We start from the raw sequence: 18,933 nt of genomic DNA on the forward strand, positions 1-18,933 counted from the left end.
TAACTGTATATGGGTACTATGCAACAATGATAGAAAGAAGGGAAAAGAACATCTTAAAATGGTCTCTACTTTCTAGAGTTGACAATCTAAGACACAACTGTATAAAATATAGGCAGGCAACTGAATAAATATATTAGTGGGAAATAAGCTCTTTATACCATAAAACTTTAGCTCTATGTCAAAATACCTACTTAAGTTCTCAAATCTAGAAAGCATCCAAGAATGTTTCCTAAAGGAATGAATATAAACTACTGAGAACAAGTAAGAGGAGTTTAGAGTAAAAACCTACACATAACTGAGGGGGAGATCAAGGCCATTCAGCAAATATTTGAAGAAAAATGGTAGGGAGAAAATGAACCTAAGGCTTTTTGAACAGAATGATACAATTAAGTTCTAAAGCACAAACAGGCAGGCAGGGAAAGGAACATCCAAGACTTCGGGGAACCATATTAGAAAAGTGGAATTATAATAGATGTGATTTTAATGAGTAATGATATGCATGAACAGTACTCAAAGTAATAAATCACAAATCTGTAGCTAGAATAGGATTTTAATAACTGATTAAAAGTTTTAAGTTATCTTTATTCCAATGTAACCTATTTCTCCACTATTCTAAATAATAAAAATTCCTAAAAAGTTATTTAAAATCCAGTTAAACAGTTCTAACTTGTGAGATAAGGCTTTTAAGCAACAAAAATAAACTGCATCAAACTTTTTCCCCAAAGATTTGTTCAAAAAGCAGCTCATCAACATTGGTCTCTAGTTTTTAAACGTGCTTTTCTTCTTTAAAGTATTACAAATAAGTCTTCTTCATAGTAATGAGCATAAATAGACCATACTTATTCATAGATTATTTATTAATAATCAAGCCATGCATATTTATTGCTTATTCTGGGAATGCTGCCTACAAGCCATAATAACTATCAATTCAGCAGTCAAGTCATGGGGGCCAACAGTAACCAGTAGGCAAAACTCCAATATGCCCCGCCCAAGAAAAGGTTCTCTCTCCCTCTTACTTCGACTTTTTCTTTTCTTGGTGGGAATAGTGACTACACTTAGAGGAATGCCATCAAGATTTATGATTTTACTGGCTGAAGTACTACAGTAAAATACGAGAACTTAAATTCATATATGGCTTTTTCTGATTATTCAAACTGCTCTACAGCAACTATCCTGGGTGAATTGAAAATGGAAGATAAATTGTGGGTTAGAAAGTAGATAGAAACTCTAACTTTGCAAAAGATCCTTATCCATTACTAGTATAAAAATTTTAAAAATGGCATGGCTAAGTTTTCTTCTTATAAGTGATGTTTCTTCTCAAGCGCCAGAAGCTGCATAAAGTTTTTAAAACTGATTAATATTAGCTTTATATTTTACTCGTTATTATCACAGTCACATGCAGCACTTTGCCAGTGAAGCTGGACTTCAGCCATTCACGACTAATATTTTCTTTAATGTCTACACATTAGTTACTACCCTGTTACTCTGTTTATAAAAATAAGGGATATGTTTATATGTTTATCTTAGTATCTTTATCTTCTCTGTAGCCTGAAGGCAGGAACTATATTATATATCTCATATGTCTCTGTATATGATCAACACCTACTACAATGCCTTGCACACAAAGGGTGAAAACAAACGTTTAATAAATTCTTAATAATGGAAAACATTGGGAAAGAGCTATGAGGGTAATTAAAATACCCTAATGGTCTACATAATGTAAAATAATGCTTACTGACACCGCTTGTTCTATCTGTTTTCATATTCAGTTAGTCTTGGTTTATGATAATGTATACTCTAAATATTCACAGACTTCATTAGCTTCAGTTCTTTCTTGGTCCTATTAGCAGAGAAAAGAATTTGAAATATGTGTGTTTGGGGCAAAGGGAAGTAGAAATGACTAAACTGTGTTTCACTGGACAGCTGCCAAATATCTAGCAACGAACCCCTTCCCCTGGTTCAATTTCTGGCAGAAAAGAAACTCAGTGCATCCACGGTTTCAACATGTGCTACTAGTCATTACTGCTTGGTTTATTTTTCACTTTGATGCATAAACTATCAAGCTCAGTATTTGGAACACATTGTTACTATTTCAAACATCATTACTTCATTTAAATCTAACAATATCAAATCTTTATTTCTGGAACTGCATCTTTATTTTTATAATCTGAGTTAAGGAAACAAGGCTCCACATACGAATTTCTAATTCATAAACCACTGTTCTAGCTAGAATATATTCACTGGGGATATGTGTAGGGATTGCTATAGTTCACTTTTCATTTTTAAAAATAGAATACAAGAGTATTCATTAATTAAAAATAACAGAAAATTTCTCTAAAGTTTCTACTCCTTCATTATTTAACTTCATGAAAATGCTGAGATTATATTAACATAAAAGGAGAAAAACCATGATCAAAGTTAGGAGAAAAACACCTGTTTGTATCCTAAGAAAAATTACTATGGCATTACTAAATGAATATGCACTTGTGCAAGCTTTCAAATGCTTAACAGGTGACATTTAATAGTAAGGAAACTAAATGCTTAAATAGAAAGGAGCGGAAACACCTGGGCAGGTCTGCAAGTGTGGTCGTCTATTTAGCATGCAATTGCATTTTCAACATAATTAGTTTAAATGAGCTTCTAAATCTGGGTGATGTATTGCACATGTAATTAAGATTTAATTTAAAATGTTCTATAATAAATTGTTTTCCATTTCTGACAAATCACATTAGAGAGATAGATTTTGATTTGGAAATAGTTTTTAAAATGTGTTAATCATCTGTGCTGCAAATATGAGAAAGAAGAAACAGGAGCTCTGCTGAAAGTTACTTGGGATTTAAAAAACATGAAGTAAAGGGTATAGTTTCCCTTCATATTCATATAAAATTTAGCTGAAGAGGATAGTAAAACACTTATTTTTTATAAGCAGCAGCATTCTAAACATGACACTCAAAATATATTTCCTTTTCATTTTTGTAAGTACATGTTACATAATTTCAAACTTTTATTATGAAAACCACTACATAATAAGTACAGCCTGCTGCTGAGGGGGGAAAAAAAAACTTCATCAAGGCTTTGTACTAACCTGCTAAATCCTGCAACAGAGATGAAGCCTCTATTGCCAGTCCAAGATAAATTAAGCCACTGGACAAGAGTGCATCGAGACTGTAGAAATTCCAGAGAAGTGTCATCTAGTTTTGCCCAGTATGGTTGCAGATTAAGGTGGATGTATTGCAGAGGATCACAGCAATGCTGGCTCAGTAGTTTGCAAGTCTGTGCTAATCTACACAGGTCTGGTAGTGTAAGATGATTCAGAATCAGTTGAATAAGCTAAATGAGACAGAGAAACCAAGATCGTCAAGAGTGAAAAGCAGTATCATTCTAAGAAACATATAACATGATCTAATAAGGAATAAAAGTGTCATACATTTTATAACAATATTTCATATAGTAAATAAACATCCAACAGAAGTATCCAAATAGAAGAAATCATACATACATTTGACTGTAGTGCATTTCAAGATTGTTCAAAGTATACTCAGCTCATATTGCCTACTCATTTTCTTAGGTGCAAATACACACTTTGGTAATCTATTGACTAATACAATTTGTCATACTCAGCATTACTGAACAGCTACTACGTGCCAGACACTGGCGACAGAAAAGAAAGAGTGCCCATTCTCAGAGTGCTTACAGTCCAGTGGGGATTGGTAAGGACAATGATACGTTTTAATAGCTTTGACAAAAAGAAACACAGAATGCTACTAAAGTCTAGCAGGCCTAGCTCCAAAGTGAAAGTGTACCTGTGCCAGGAACACTCAGCTTTTTAAAAAATAAAAAATAAAAAAAAATACTTTTAAGTTCTGGGGTACATGTGCAGAACGTGCAGGTGTGTTACATAGGTATACAAATGCCATGGCGTTTTGCTGCACCCATCAACCCATCACCTACATTAGGTATTTCTCTAATGTTATCCCTCCCCTAGCCGCCCCACCCACCGACAGGCCCCAGTGTGTGATGTTCCCCTGCCTGTGTCCAGGTGTTCTCATTGTTCAACTCCCACTTATAAGTGAGAACATGCGGTACTTGGTTTTCTGTTCCTGTGTTAGTCTGCTGAGAATGATGGTTTCCAGCTTCATCCATGTCCCTGCAAAGGACATGAACTCATCCTTTTTTATGGCTGCATAGTATTCCATGGTATGTATGTGCCACATTTTCTTTATCCAGTCTATCATTGATGGATATTTGGGTTGGTTCCAAGTCTTCACTATTGTGAATAGTGCCACAATAAACATACGTGTACATATGTCCTTATAGTAGAATGATTCATAATCATTGGGATATATACCCAGTAATGGGACTGCTGGGTCAAATGGTATTTCTAGTTCTAGATCCTTGAGGAATCACCATACTGTTTTCCACAATGGTTGAACTAATTTACACTCCCACCAACAGTGTAAAAACATTCCTATTTCTCCACATCTTCTCCAGCATCTGTTGTTTCCTGACTTTTTAATGATCACTATTCTAACTGGCATGAGATGGTATCTCATTGTGATTTTGATTTGCATTTCTCTAATGACCAGTGATGATGAACATTTTTTCTTATGTTTGTTGGCTGCATAATGTCTTCTTTTGAGCAGTGTCTGTTCATATCCTTTGCCCACTTTTTGATGGGGTTGTTTCTTTCTTGTAAATTTGCCTAACTTCTTTGTAGATTCTGGATGTTAGCCCTTTGTCAGATGGATAGATCGCAAAAATTTTCTCCCATTCTGTAGGTTGCCTGTTCACTCTGATGATAGTTTCTTTTGCTGGAACATTCAGCTTCAGAGAGTCAGGGACAAACCAGGTGAAAAGAGAGTCTAGTGGTAAAGACTGTGTTATGAAAGCCTCACAGAGGAGCTTGGATTTATCCTGAAAGCAATGAGGAGTCCTGAACGGTTTTAAACTAGGGGTTTTAAACTAGAGTGACATGTTCACATTTGTGTTTCAGAAAGATCATTGCGGGGGGTGCTACTGGAAGCAAGGAGGCAGGAAGAGAAACCAGTCATGGGGCTAATACAGAATTCTAGGAAATAGGAAATAAGGGGTCTGCTTAAGGCAGCTGGCAGTGATGATGGAGTATCAAACAGAAACAAGAATTACTAAGAAGGCAGAATTCAAGAGATTGTTATCTCTAATTAAAATTATCTTCTTGAACTAGTCCAAGATTTATTTTTTCTTAACAGTTGGGGGCTTCTAGTTTCAAAGAACTACTGCTTAAATAGCCTATTCTGAACTAACAATTATAAACAAAAAGATATTAAATATTTGCTAAATGTTAAAAATCTTATTTAGATGAGAGAGGGTTTTTTTTTATTTCATGTATTTATCTAGCTAAACTTTTTGTTTTGCAATTAACCTAAATGCTCTTCTTCAATTTATTTTGTTATCTAGGCTCAGTATTAATTTCAGGTCAGAATTTCACTGTTTTAAGCCAAAATACCACAAAACGCAGAGTAACAACAACATGATCTTTAAAATGAGTTTAAAGAGGGTGTAGCCAGAATCTCCCTTACTCCTGATGTTTCTTAGTAATTTTCTTAGTAATTTACTGACTTTCCAACCTGCTCCTTGGCTATTAATTCCCACTTGCCCATGCTGTTGAACCCAATCTCTCAGACACTGCAAAATCCCATTGTAGTGGTCCCTATACCTAGCACGATTGAATAATTTTTCTTTAACAAATCTCATCATCCAGATACACCTGTTGATGTGTAAAATATTACACAAAAATCAAAAATTTCAAGTAAAAAGTAAACCCAAACATTTAAGAAAGGTCTAAAATGAGAAGTTTCTTCCTCTCTACACTCAGTTCTAACCATCCCTCTCCCCAAAGATAAGCATTGTTTTTCTGATCTCTTCCAAATAAATGTGTATGAAATTCTGTTCTTCAATTTGCACTAAAAGAATGATACTATATACACCATTCAGCAACTTGCTTTTCTCATTTAATGATATATCTTGTAGATCTTTCTAGATCTGCACATACAGACCCACCTCCTTCCATTTCACAGAAGTGACACAATTCAACTAGTTTCTCATTGATGTATGTCCTGCTTTTTTTCCTATTGCAAATAATACTGCAATATCATTGTGTGTATGTATTATGCATGTATGTTCATCTTGGCAAACTTTGAAAATATATCCTTATAGTAAATTACATGCATTTAAAAGTTTTGATGCAAGTGGAGAATTGCCATTCACAATGTTCATATCAATTTATATATCCATAAAAATTGTATGAAAGTACCCTTTTGCTTATATCCTAGACAACATTGGTATCAAAACGTTTTTATTCTGAAAGGCAAAAAAGGAAGAAAAGATATAAAACTGTTTTTGTGTTTCTTTTTTTTTTTTTTTAATGACAGAAATATAACACTTTCCCAGGGGAGTTGTCAATACATTTCCCTCTATCCTCTTGACCTGTTCCTGGACTCTATTCTGTTCCATTTATCTATATGTTATTTCTCCCATATCAATAGTCCTCCAAGTAAAATAACTAAGTTTTTTAAAGTATATGTGTTGGAATGTCGTGGACTGTTTGACTGCAAATGAGAATCAGGACTAATACTCCTCTATCACACTTCTTTTCCAGAATTTTCATGAGTATTTTCAATTTTTAGGCAAACTTTTCAATTTTAAAAAATTCTGTTTGCATTTTAATTGGGACTTCATTGAATACACTGATTAAGGAAAACTGATATTTTTACTTTATTGTATTTTCCTACTCTAGGGCATGTTCTAATTTTTTAGCAAAAGTAAATTATCTGCAAAGTGTAAAGTATCTGTGACTCCCCTTGACTAATTTGGCTGTATACTGGACCACCCTGAAGATCACTGGCTGAAAGGATAAAATGCAAATCTCTTGGTGAAACCCAAACAGCCCTTTATGACGCAGCAGAATAGACTCCACACTGCCAAAGACAGGGAGTCCCAATCACTGTCATCTATGTGCATGGAGCTGTGCACTGAGGCAGCCCTGGGCCTCCATTCAATTCCACCTCCTGCAGCTTCCCCTATCAAATCCTATGTTTTGGTCACACTGAAATACTGGAGCTCCCAAACAAGTCACACAGTTTCACTTCTCATCTTTGTACCTTGTCTTCCCTTTGCCTCAAGTGTCTTCTGGCCTTCATTCAAATTCTATGGGTCAAGCATTTTATCAGGTCTGGATAAAATTCAATGAACTGTTTAAAATGTATTTGCTGAAATTAAATTTCTATTTTACAGTTTTTGCAAGTGGGTAAGAATCAAAGCAGCGATTCACTCTCCTCCAGATGAATTGCTTCCACTGATGCCACAACAGACCCTCCGCAGAGACCTGAGGAGCAACACTGTCAGTATCTCATGCTCCTCTCTCTCCCCAAATCCAGCTTTTCCTTCATCTTTCCTCCCTCCTCCCAGTAAAGGCCAGTCTTGTCCAATCTGTGAAGCTCCCTTTCCATCACATGAGGTCTGGGTGGGATCCTGGTCCCATGGCTTAAAGACCAAATTACCTTGGACACTTAACTTCATCTTTATGTGGCAACTTTAGCTATTTCACAGGATGCGCCATGGCATTTTAACTGTAATATGTTGGAGAAGCATTATAGTTACTATTACTCTAAGACATTCAAGAGGCTATCTTATTGTTTCATGAAAGTTAAGCTATTTGTGTTATTTCCATGAAATCTGAAATACACATCAATTTGGAAGAGGGATATCTAAGGTGGTTAAAATTTGATTCTATAAAGTTTTCTTAAAAAGAAAACTGATACACAGTTTTAACCACACAGTAGTTTTCAGTGGGAGACAGAAATGCTTGGCCCTACTCTTACCCCTAGGAATATTTCGAAACTGGTAGGGAGAGGTTTTGGTGTCACATGGCCCTAGAATGCTACTAGCATTTGACATCTGGGAACCTGGGATGCTAAATATACCTCAGAAACACTCCAGTAGGGACACACTGAAAACAAGACTTAAGACTAGACACACAAAAAAGTATTAATAATTCCGGGCCAGGCGCAGTGGCTCACACCTGTAATCCCAGCACTCTGGGAGGCCAAGGTGAGCAGATCACGAGGTCAGGAGATCGAGACAATCCTGGCTAACACAGTGAAACCCCGTCTCTACTAAAAATACAAAAAAAAACAAAAAATTAGCCAGGCATGGTGGCAGGCACCTGTAGTCCCAGCTACTCGGGAGGTTGAGGCAGGAGAATGGCGTGAACCCAGGAGGCGGAGCTTGCAGTGAGCCGAGATGGCACCACTGCACTCCAGCCTGGGCAACAGAGCGAGACTCCATCTCAAAAAAAAAAAAAAAAAAAAATTAATAATTCCAAGGTAATAGCACTACCTGCCTAGACCAAAAATTATAGTTAGGAGAATATAAAATAGAGTTAGTATAGAAAAAAAAAAAATGACACTTAGAGAAACTACGGATTAAATAGAATAAGCATTCATCTCACAATCTTATTAATATTATTTTTAATAGCAAATCATCTTTAACATAACTAATATAAAGTTAAGCATGTATTGCCCATACTTAAACTGTAATATGAATTAAAGTGGATTGTTACTTATTACTGGTTTTTGTATTTGGTTATTATTAATTAGCAATATGAAAATATATACTTAATAGTTTATCCAGGAACATTAAAGCCAAACCAAAACAAAAGCAGTGAAATTAGTTAAAACATGATTTTGTCTAGTTTTTCCAAAATCAAAATATACAACACATCAAATTATATATACCTTACCAATGCTCAATTACCGATGCTCAGTAAACATTAATATCTAAAGATTAAAAACCAATACTGCTGCTAAATATTTTTGGCTTACCTCATAAGGTAGTTTATCAAAATACCCATTATTTGGCCCTTCCCTGAGGACAGCACTGCTAAACTGTTTGTTAAGACTGTCCATTCCACAACCATCCTTTTCTTCATAGGCATCATCTTCTATATCATTCATGTCAATAAGTGAAGTCTTGAGAGAAAGCACTGGCTTGTCCTTCACACCATGTAGCACAACTGCATCTAATTCAGTGTAATAATCCAGAAGAGAACTATTTACTTCCAGTCGTATAAGATTTGTGGGGAAATTTATCTGCTTAATACAAGGTTTAAACTGGCGAGCTTGGGAAGCATTCACCTTCGTAGGTCTCTCTGACCAAAGAATCTCCCATCTGCCAAAAAAAGAAACTTCCCTATAATACAGTTTAGAATGAGATCTACTGGTCCCTTAAGGTTATAGACCCACGCCCAATATGTCACAGTGTGAAACAAAGTCATCAAAATAAATAGAATCCAATATAAGTATTGTTCCCAAGATATAAAAAACTTTAAAAAACCAAATGCCACAGGCCTTATTACTTAATTTATTTTTATAAGTCCCCAAATAGTCCTTTTTTATAGATTTCACATTGATCAGTTTAAAAACTGGAACATGTAGTTAGAGGTATCTGAACAACATTACATTTTACAAGATAAGTAAACCCAAAGAATAAAACACACAAAGATGAAGCTCCCTGTGTGCATGGCTTAAACAAACTGCGGAAACTAAACTGATCATTTTGCTTCACAAAGGTCTCCTGCTTCAGCTTTTCCATTTTTGTCACTAGCCTCATATAAATGCAAAACTTTCATATTATCTTTTTCTCTTTATTTTATCAAATCATTGTTTCATCAAATTTTTCAAGAAACTGTTTCTTGTATATGCCCTTCTCCTGAATTTCCATTTTTGCTATATTTAAGTTATCCTTATGTCCTTAGTATCTAGCAAATATCTAAACACATAAAAGGGGAATAACATTCCTCCAAATGAACTCCTGCTTCCCAGCCAGATTAATCATTATTTTCCATGCAATAAACTTATTTCCACCTTTATGTCTTTGCTCTTGTTATCTTCCTTCCCATGAAATGCCCAACCTACTATTATCTGCCTATCTATTCTTCAAGGCCTAACTTATATTCCATCTCCAGATAAGTCTTCTTATAAAACTATTTTCCAAAATTATTTAAATATTCTTCATAATAATATCATCAGGTACTTATACTCATATGTCAGTTAACTATTTCTCTAACATTGTTTCTAATAGAGAAGAGAAAATTAGAAACATTTTAAAATACTTCAGTTATCATCTTTCCTCTATTTCTCATTATTTACTTTTGCTAGTAAAATTTTTTAATAAAGATTTTACATCAAAGAATATTTTTAAGTCTCTCAATACACACTACAAACTGCTTTCAAAAAAGCTTATGCCAATAGTATATAAGAATGATCACTGAAAGCATTAAAAATAATCTCTAGTTTCATAGTGAGCCATATCTCCTTATGATGTAATTTGTAATTCACTGATTACTAATGACACTTAATTTTTTTATATATTCATTAATCATATGAGATTTTTTTCCACCAATAAATTGTTCATTTATTTCCCTGGCCCAATGACCTACTGAGATCTAAGTAATAACTGATAATGGCAACGCACAGAAGAAACTGAAAGAAAAAAAAAAAAAAGAATGTGAAACTCAAGGGAGAAATCAGAGCCAAAACTATAGAAACCATCAACATACAGGTACTCCAACTGTTTTTAGGCCCAGAAGGGACCAAGAAAAGCATATAGCCACAATCTTGGAAGAATGAAGAGGGAAGTATGGCAATTTCTACCTTCAGGAATAAAAGCAAACTCCAAAGGAATTCTAATAAACATATCACGAAGGGAATCAGGAACCACAGAATAGGGAACTTTAGCAGTAGGGACTTTTATTACAGTTTCTAGAACCTTTAAAATCCCATACTTGTTATTTTTGCTGACTCCCTCCTGAAATGTAGGAATAAAATCCATCAACATAAACAGCCTGTGAGTATTTGTATTCAGAGGCAACATTAAAGTAGCAATGGATAAATTAGTTACACCCTATAACCAATCTTGCAAGGCAGGGAAAGAGTTCCAAAGAATAGAGCAGGCTGTGGCAGGTTTAATGAGGAAAGAGAAGCAGGCTGGGTATCTTCTTCTGGTGACAAGGCAGAAAGGCAAACCTGGAGTGCCATCCTGAACCTAAGAATGTCCCTAAATATTAATTGCTAAAATCAAGGGTTCCTAACAAAGGAATTGATTTGAATACTCTAATGTAAATACATGCAGTAAAACAGAGCTAGCCATATAGGTGCCGGGGAACAGAAGCATGAAACATCTAAAACAATGCTGGTGAGAAAATGTATGCCTAATTTTGGATACCTTATTTCCAAGAATCACAGAGTAAATTATAGAATACATGAAGAAATTCAAATTTAAGTCTTACTTTTTTGTCGCCACTGCAAATTGACACCAGACGATGCTGGAGGAACATCTCCAAGAAACAAGGACCCCTCAAGACCCTGTGAAATAACCACCTATACTGGTTTACAGCACATGTGAACTAAACCAGCCTACTTTGTTGTTTAGTTTCAATGGGGAGTTTTGTGAGGCTTAAGAAAAACACTGAAAATATAATATAGAAATAACCTCTGCCAAGTTCTTAGCAATAAATAAATATGCACACAATACAGGTATTCATGTATAATTTGAAATACATTATAATGTAAATCAAATTAAAAAATTAGAAATATAAGCATAAAGACATTGATTAGAACATAAATATTCAATTTTAATAATGCATTAATCTACAAAAAGTCCTCTCTAGCTACCTTGCAGAACATGCAAAATAGATAGGGTTAAGATGATGCTTTAAACTGACTTCCTTAACATTTCTAGCATGTTTAAACATATTAGGATTAATGTTATTTTAGCATCATTCTTGCTTCTGACTTATATATCGCATAAAGATTAGTTACACATATATCAGAAGCTGCAAAAATTATACTTAAAGTAGAATATCAGGATTTTATCTGTTTTTAGAAAGATTTAAAAATATGTCTAAATATTAAAAATTTCCAAGTAAATTATTAGTTTTTATATTTTGCTTTTATTTTTCTTGATAACCTAAAAAGTAACAAGAAAAAAAAACAGAAAAATTATTTATAGGTCTGTGGCCACTTGAATTAACTATGAGACCAATACAAATAGATTTTCTGCTACCTGCATTAAAGTTTTCGTTTAAAATTCCCCAATAGAGCTAAAATGTATCATTTCTAAGTTAAAATGAGAAAGGTATCTATCTTACCCAACATGAGAACATGAGAATTTCTTTTTATTCTGGAAAACTAAAGCCAGAATAATAAAAACTAGTCAGTGAAAACAAGAAAACAAACATAAACATATGCACATGTACATATGGGTACACACACATATACACGACACACACACACACACACACACACACATTCTGGAGAAAGCTCAACTCTTTTAATTCTCTAGCCCCAGGGCAGTGTTAATATGATTAAACTCCTTTAAGTCATGGCTTTTGTAATATGTACATTTACATGCTTTGTATTATTCTCATACACTATATTTATTTACTGGACAAATCTGACAAACTCTAATGTACTCTTTAAGTATTTTAAATCTCGACTATCACATGTGCAAAATTCAGCCTGGAATGTCTTTGAGACTGGGCTTACAGTCTGCATCTGGAGCATTCAATTCTGGGATAGTAACCAACACAGCCCATTTAATGTTCTTTCTGTTGATTGTACTGGATGACTACTATGTGTCCAGTGCTCAGAAACAATAAACCACTCTCTCTACGACTGCTGACCTGCTGTTATACCACTAAGAAACTTTCTCCAGGGCAACCAGGAAGCAGTGGGTAGATGAGAGGAAGACAGATGTTTCATTAATGGAAACCAAAGAAAGCAAGTTTTCTAACCTGTATTCAGGCTTGAAGCCAGGCAGATGAGTACAAAAAGCTTCCCTGCAACCAAATTTATCCTAGCCAGTAAGTGTATCTAGTAGCCAGCAAAGAAAGTTATCTTGCCAACCCTGTTCCATTTCACTAGCTGAAAGTGAAGGAATAATAGGAAAACAGAAATAAAAGTAACAAGTATTCTGACAGGTCTATCTATTCACTCCCTGCCTCCCAGCCCATCTCTAATTGGAAACTAATAAACTAGCATATGCTTTAAAAAAAATTAACCAGTGAAGAGCTTGGTCAATTCTGAGTTAAATGACAAAATCATGTTTCTTGGCCCACATGACAAAGGTCCAGGTCATGACAAATTTGTGAAATCGTTACTTAAGCAACTGGATTTGGTAGCAAATTCTATGAAAGCCTCTTTTTTTCTCCCTGCTTTCTTAATTTCAATATTATACAGTTGGAGTGCTTTGAACACTGAAAAAAAATTCCACATCATTAAATTTCATTCCCAAATAACTTTAATCCAATTGGTTTCTTTAATCTGACCTCTATTTGTCATCTTCTTCTTCCCCTTTTCCTTGTGTCTCTCTTCCAAATGGTAACCCTGAGCTAGCCTATTTTCTGAGTCTTACATAAGCATCCATTAAGATATTATTCACAGGACTAGGGCACTCTATAAAACCTGCAACCTCCACCTTCTGGTTTCAAGTGATTCTCCTGCCTCAGCCTCCCAAATAGCTGGAATTACAGGCACCCACCACCACGCCTGGCTAATTTTTGTATTTTTAGTAGAGACGGGGTTTCACCAAGTTGGCCGGGCTGGTCTCGAACTCTTGACCTCGGCCTCCCAAAGTGCTGGGATTACAGGCGTGAGCCACCATGCCCAGCGTTTTTCTTTTCCTCTTAATAAGGTACTAGGCAAGAAATGAAGAGACTTTAAGATCTAGCAGAACTACCTGTAACTTTTCCACTTCATTTACTGAACAAAGAAATGCAATCACATGAAATAGGAAAAGACTGCTTTTAAATTTTAAATGTTCTGGGACTAAAAGAAGTCAATTTCCTGCAAATTCCTGAGCTACTCCAACACACTCTTGTTTGTTAACTCCTAAGGGAGGGATATAAAATTAAAATAATAGGCACTGTAGCCCAGTGGGTTCCCAAACAGTAGTACATGATGGAGTTTTCCATCACTAAATGTGAGAATGCACACTTAGTATGCACCTATCACACATATATGTTCTTATAACATTGAAAGAAATCTTTATTCAAGATTCTGATCACGCTAATTTCTTGGTATAAACTGAGTTGCTTAAGTAATCATTTCACAAATTTGTCATGATCTGGTCCTTTCAACTTTGTGGGCGAAGAAACATGATTTTGTCATTTAACTCAGAATTGACCAAGCTCTTCACTGGTTAATTTTTTTTAAACAGATGCATAAACTTTTATGAAATAATGGTGATGACAGACAAAATTGGCATTTTGTCTTTTTACTGTATGTTAATTTAGCAAAGTAAATAATCTGACAAGTCTATGAGTTCCCTAATTTTTATGATCATTATTATGTTACTAGTTTATTGTGACTGACTCCTCCCACATGAACTCCATTCACATGCACACCCCCCATCTCATCAGTTCTATGTGCCACCCTGCAGATGGGCTTGCTTTGCTCCTAAGGGTTTATACCTACAACCTTCTTCACAGAACCACCTTGGGCTTCATCTAGGGAGTGACATGTGCCTAGGAGATTGACAGTCCCCCTGCCCACCCTTCCAGCCCATGGTCAAAATCTGGCTGGTGCAGGAGTATAAGGGCCCAGCTCTCTAGCAACTTTGCCTCCCAGCAGACTGGGACTTCATATGATATTGCATCCTTGCTTGATTTTTCCCATCATGCTTTCCCTACTCCTTTATTAGCTTCTCCCAGAGTATTTCCATAAAAAATTTCCACAAAAATTTCCATAAAAAATTGCACAGGAATAGTCACCTCAAGATATTCTTCTGGGAAGCTGGATCCAAAAAAATCTATAAAATCCCAAAGTCTAGAAACCACTAGTTTAGATCTTAAGAATGTTACTCCCATGTCTGCAGTTGCCAACAGCTTATTCTCTGCATTCTTGGACTTTTCTCACTTCTTCAAACACCATGATCTTAGCTCATGATCTCACCTTCAAATGTGCTGTTGTCTCTCCTCCTTTCCTATCCACACTGGAGCCTCACTCAACCCTCAGGTCCCAGGTAAGTCACTTCCCCAGGGAAGCCTTCTCTGAGCCCATAGATTAGGTTCTCCCCTCTGCCAATACATGTTCCTCATGGTCCTCTTCTAGGCTGGCCTGTAAGCTCAAAACAGAGCCATCTCTGTCTGACTCTCTACTTGGTTCCTAGCAGTGAACTGGCAGAGAGGGTATTCAATAAATGTTTCTGATTGTATAAAAAATTCACCCAAATGTTAACAGTTACTGAATCTGGGCAGAAGAATTACAGTTTTTTTTCACATATATGTTCCTTTTTTTTTTGTATTTTCTAGATTATTTTTAAACAATGAAACATCTATTGATTTCATAATCAGTAAAATTTAAAAAGGCTTTTTCTTATATTTTAATAATATATTGGTCACCTTTTTTTCTCTTAAAATGTAATGGTATTTTCAGTAGAGTAAAGCTGAAAATCAGTAAAGAAAATTAGAGATACAGGTATAAATAAAGTGTTAACTTTAATCACAATCACATACCAATAACTCTCAGTAAGCCAAGAGCATGATTTGTACTTAAAATTAGTTATGCAGCTGTTAAGTTTTAGACTGGAGAAAACACATTACATGTTCCATTGATCTCCTTCTTAAATCTTTTCAGATTTTTGGAAAAAAGCAGGTAACTTTGTAAGAAGAATGACAGAGTCCTAATAAAACAATTCTCATATAAGAAAAGATCCTGCCATGCATGGTGGCTCATATCTGTAATCCCAGCACTTTGGGAGGCTGAGGCGGGCAGATCACCTGAGGTCAAGAGTTCGAGACCAGCCTGCCCAACATGGTGAAACCCCATCTCTACTAAAAATACAAAAATTAGCCAGGCATGGTGGCATGCACCTGTAATCCCAGCCGCTCAGGCGGCTGAGGCAGGAGAATCTCATTAACCCGGGAGGCAGAGGTTGCAGTGAGCCAAGATCGTGCCACTACACTCCAGCCTGGGTGACAGAGTGAGACCCTGTCTCAAAACAAAACAAAAGATCCTACTCCATTTTTTCCTCTTAGGGAGAAAACACAAATCTGATTTTAATTAAAGTATGCTGGCTTTCTGAGTTTAAAAAATGACTAATAACATTATTCACAATGAATTATTAGGTAGTTCTGGAAAAAAAAGTAAAGATTATACCAGCAATCTCCAAGTTGAGCTGTACTCTGTATGTTTTCTGGCAGGCCCAGGAAGTATTCCCTTAGAGATGAGGGGACAGAGATATCAGAGGAGCTGCATGTTACAGAGGTAGCAGCTGACCCCTGCCCGCCTCCTCCTGCACTGGCAGCTGGCCATCCTACAGTTGAACAGGTGCCCTGATATGCTCTCAGGCTAGAATGAGAGCGGGGATTTTTATTTATTTTGTTCACTGCTCGCTGACACATCTCTAATACCTAGAACAACACCTAGCACATTAGGTAGGCACTAAAATATTTAATGAATGAGTGATTTAATAAAGTCATATAAAGTCCTAGAAACTGCTAAGATCATGAGTAATAGAAAAAATGAGCAAATAATATGATCAGATAGTTAAAGGAAAAAGAAATATAAATGGCTTTTAAACATATGAAAAGATTTCAACCTCAGAGATAATAAAAGAATTTTAACAGTTAACATGAGATAACATTTTTCACCTATTAAATTGCAAAAATATAGAAATTTATTAACATACTCTGCAGGCGAGGCTTTGGCAAAACACCCACGTACATGCTCTACTAGTGGGAATATAAATAGTACAGACCCTTTGGAGAGAAATTTGGCATTACATATCAAAATTACAACTGTGAAAAATTAAAATTAAATGTAATTAAAAATAAATTGTTAAAATGCAAAAAAAATGTTAAACATTACAAAATTATCAAATTATCCTTGGTTGAGTAGCCTTCTAGGAAATTTATCCCACAGATATACTTGCACACATGCGAAGTGACTTATGATAAGGTCATTCCCTGCATTAATGTTTATAACAGCAAAAGACTAGAAACAACTAAGTGCCCATCAATGGGGGACTAGTTAATAAGCTGGGGTTCATACACATTATGCATTACTTGCAACTGCAGGAAAGAATGAGGAAGCTCTCTTTGTATTTACAAGAAAAGATCCAATATATACTACTGTGTGAAACAAACAAGGTGCAGAACAATGTGATAAATATGCTTACTTTTGTGTATAAAAATATAAAATTATATTTGAATTTGCTTGTGTCTGCACAAAGAAATTCTGGAAAGATAGAAAATGAGCTGATAAAAGTGGTTTCTTCGAGGGAAGAATGTTCTCCTAGGCACATGGAGAACAGGGTACAAGTGAGACTGCATTACATTAATATTTTTTAAAATTAGGAGGTTGAATGACAAAAACAAGAGCCAAGGAGCTGTTATGCAAAATAGGCTTGTAGGGAGAATGTATGAATTACTTAAAGCAACACTGATTTTTAAATGAATATGAGTGTTGCAAAAACATTCAACTAACGTTAAACCAAATCCCCTAAGGACCCCCTCTGACGTATCACTCACAGGCCTATTGTGAGTTGCTGAAAAGATTTAAAAGTAGTAACATGATGCCTGTTTGAAAATATTTTCAAAGTCATACTTTGTACTAACGTCTCAGAATGGCCCATGTCCCTATGAGTTCAAATTGTGCTTTTTGCTTTTGGTAAATTTTATGAGCTGCAAATATCGTAAGCCATGAATATTATAGTATGAGGTATTACAGGTATAAAGCCTGCATTAAATCTTTATATGAGTGATCTCTCTTCCCCATCAGAAAACTAAGGAAAATTTTCAAAATCAAATTCAATTAAGTTACTTAAAACAATGCTTGCAATAAAAAAGATCTCCAATATTAAAGCAACCAAAACCTTTCTACCAATAACTTAGGTCATTAAAAAATTAGTCTTACCTTACTTCAGCTGGTGGATTTGGGGAATAAGGATTTGCAGAACAAGCGAGAATTCTAATGACTGCTCCGGGATGATAGGTTTCTAGAACATGAACAGCTGTAGGATACACCTGTTGTTCAAAAGCAAGTTCCACATAGTCCTGGCTCTGAAAATTAGGTGGCGTCCTCTTGAATGGCAAGGAAGCACTAGGACACTGATCCCACCATGTCCCATAAGTTCGAAACACAGCTGTCTGAGTAAAGTCACCAGAACTTGGGAATACATTTGGTACACCAGCCAAATTCCACATAGTATAGGACATACTATTCTCACTTCCATAATGGGAACTGAAATCCACTACTTCTTTGGCATACTGGACTACCTCTGCATTGAGAGGGGAAGGCCGGCTGTTTGATTCTATAGTTCTATGGCTGTTCATCATTTCTCCTCTTGTAGCTGTCCTGGCTCGGCGCCGAAGGCATATATAATAAAACATGGTCAGAACTGTTAACATGGGAAAGACCGGTGACATCTAGATGTGAATTATGAAGCTTCAAAAGGTCAGGTGTCCTCGGTAAGATGCATGAACTCTTTGAAGGACGTTCTAAAAAAATGAATGGCTTGGTGAAGTAAAATAATTTAAATAAGCAGAAAAATGCATGGATAAGGTAATGAACAGGCTCTACTACCCTCAATGTAATTTCTCAGAATGAAACTAAAAAAACAAGTTTTAAAATACAAATGTGAAGTCTGGTATAAATAAATGTTCTAATGTATTTTTAAGAAACCTAAATATTGTTATGCATACAATATGGGAAGCAAAACTATATTATAAGGCAATGGAAGATACACAATCCAAAAAGCCGTATTTTATACAAAATTATAACCAACACTCAAGAAATACTAAGTCTTTGAATCTGAAAATTAAAATTATTTAAATTATATGGTGAACAACTAAAATACTGCTGTAAATTCAAAAGAATCTTAGGCATTGCTGTA

General features: G+C 35.4%; 1 protein-coding gene across 2 annotated transcripts in view; it reads right to left on the reverse strand.

The window, feature by feature from the left end:
* Positions 1 to 18,933, reverse strand: part of FBXL4 (F-box and leucine rich repeat protein 4) — a 76,265-nt gene that overhangs the window by 38,652 nt on the left and 18,680 nt on the right. For both annotated transcript variants that reach the window (XM_002817175.5, XM_054557908.2), the window contains exons 3-5: positions 17,955 to 18,538; positions 8,862 to 9,207; positions 3,086 to 3,330 (exon numbers count right to left, since the gene is read on the reverse strand). In XM_002817175.5, coding sequence (XP_002817221.1) covers positions 3,086 to 3,330; positions 8,862 to 9,207; positions 17,955 to 18,466 — 1,103 coding nt within the window. In that variant the 5' untranslated portion in view covers positions 18,467 to 18,538. The remainder of the gene's footprint in view (positions 1 to 3,085; positions 3,331 to 8,861; positions 9,208 to 17,954; positions 18,539 to 18,933) is intronic.

This window comes from Pongo abelii, chromosome 5 (assembly GCF_028885655.2).
Source record: "Pongo abelii isolate AG06213 chromosome 5, NHGRI_mPonAbe1-v2.0_pri, whole genome shotgun sequence".
Classification (NCBI taxonomy): Eukaryota; Metazoa; Chordata; class Mammalia; order Primates; family Hominidae; genus Pongo; species Pongo abelii.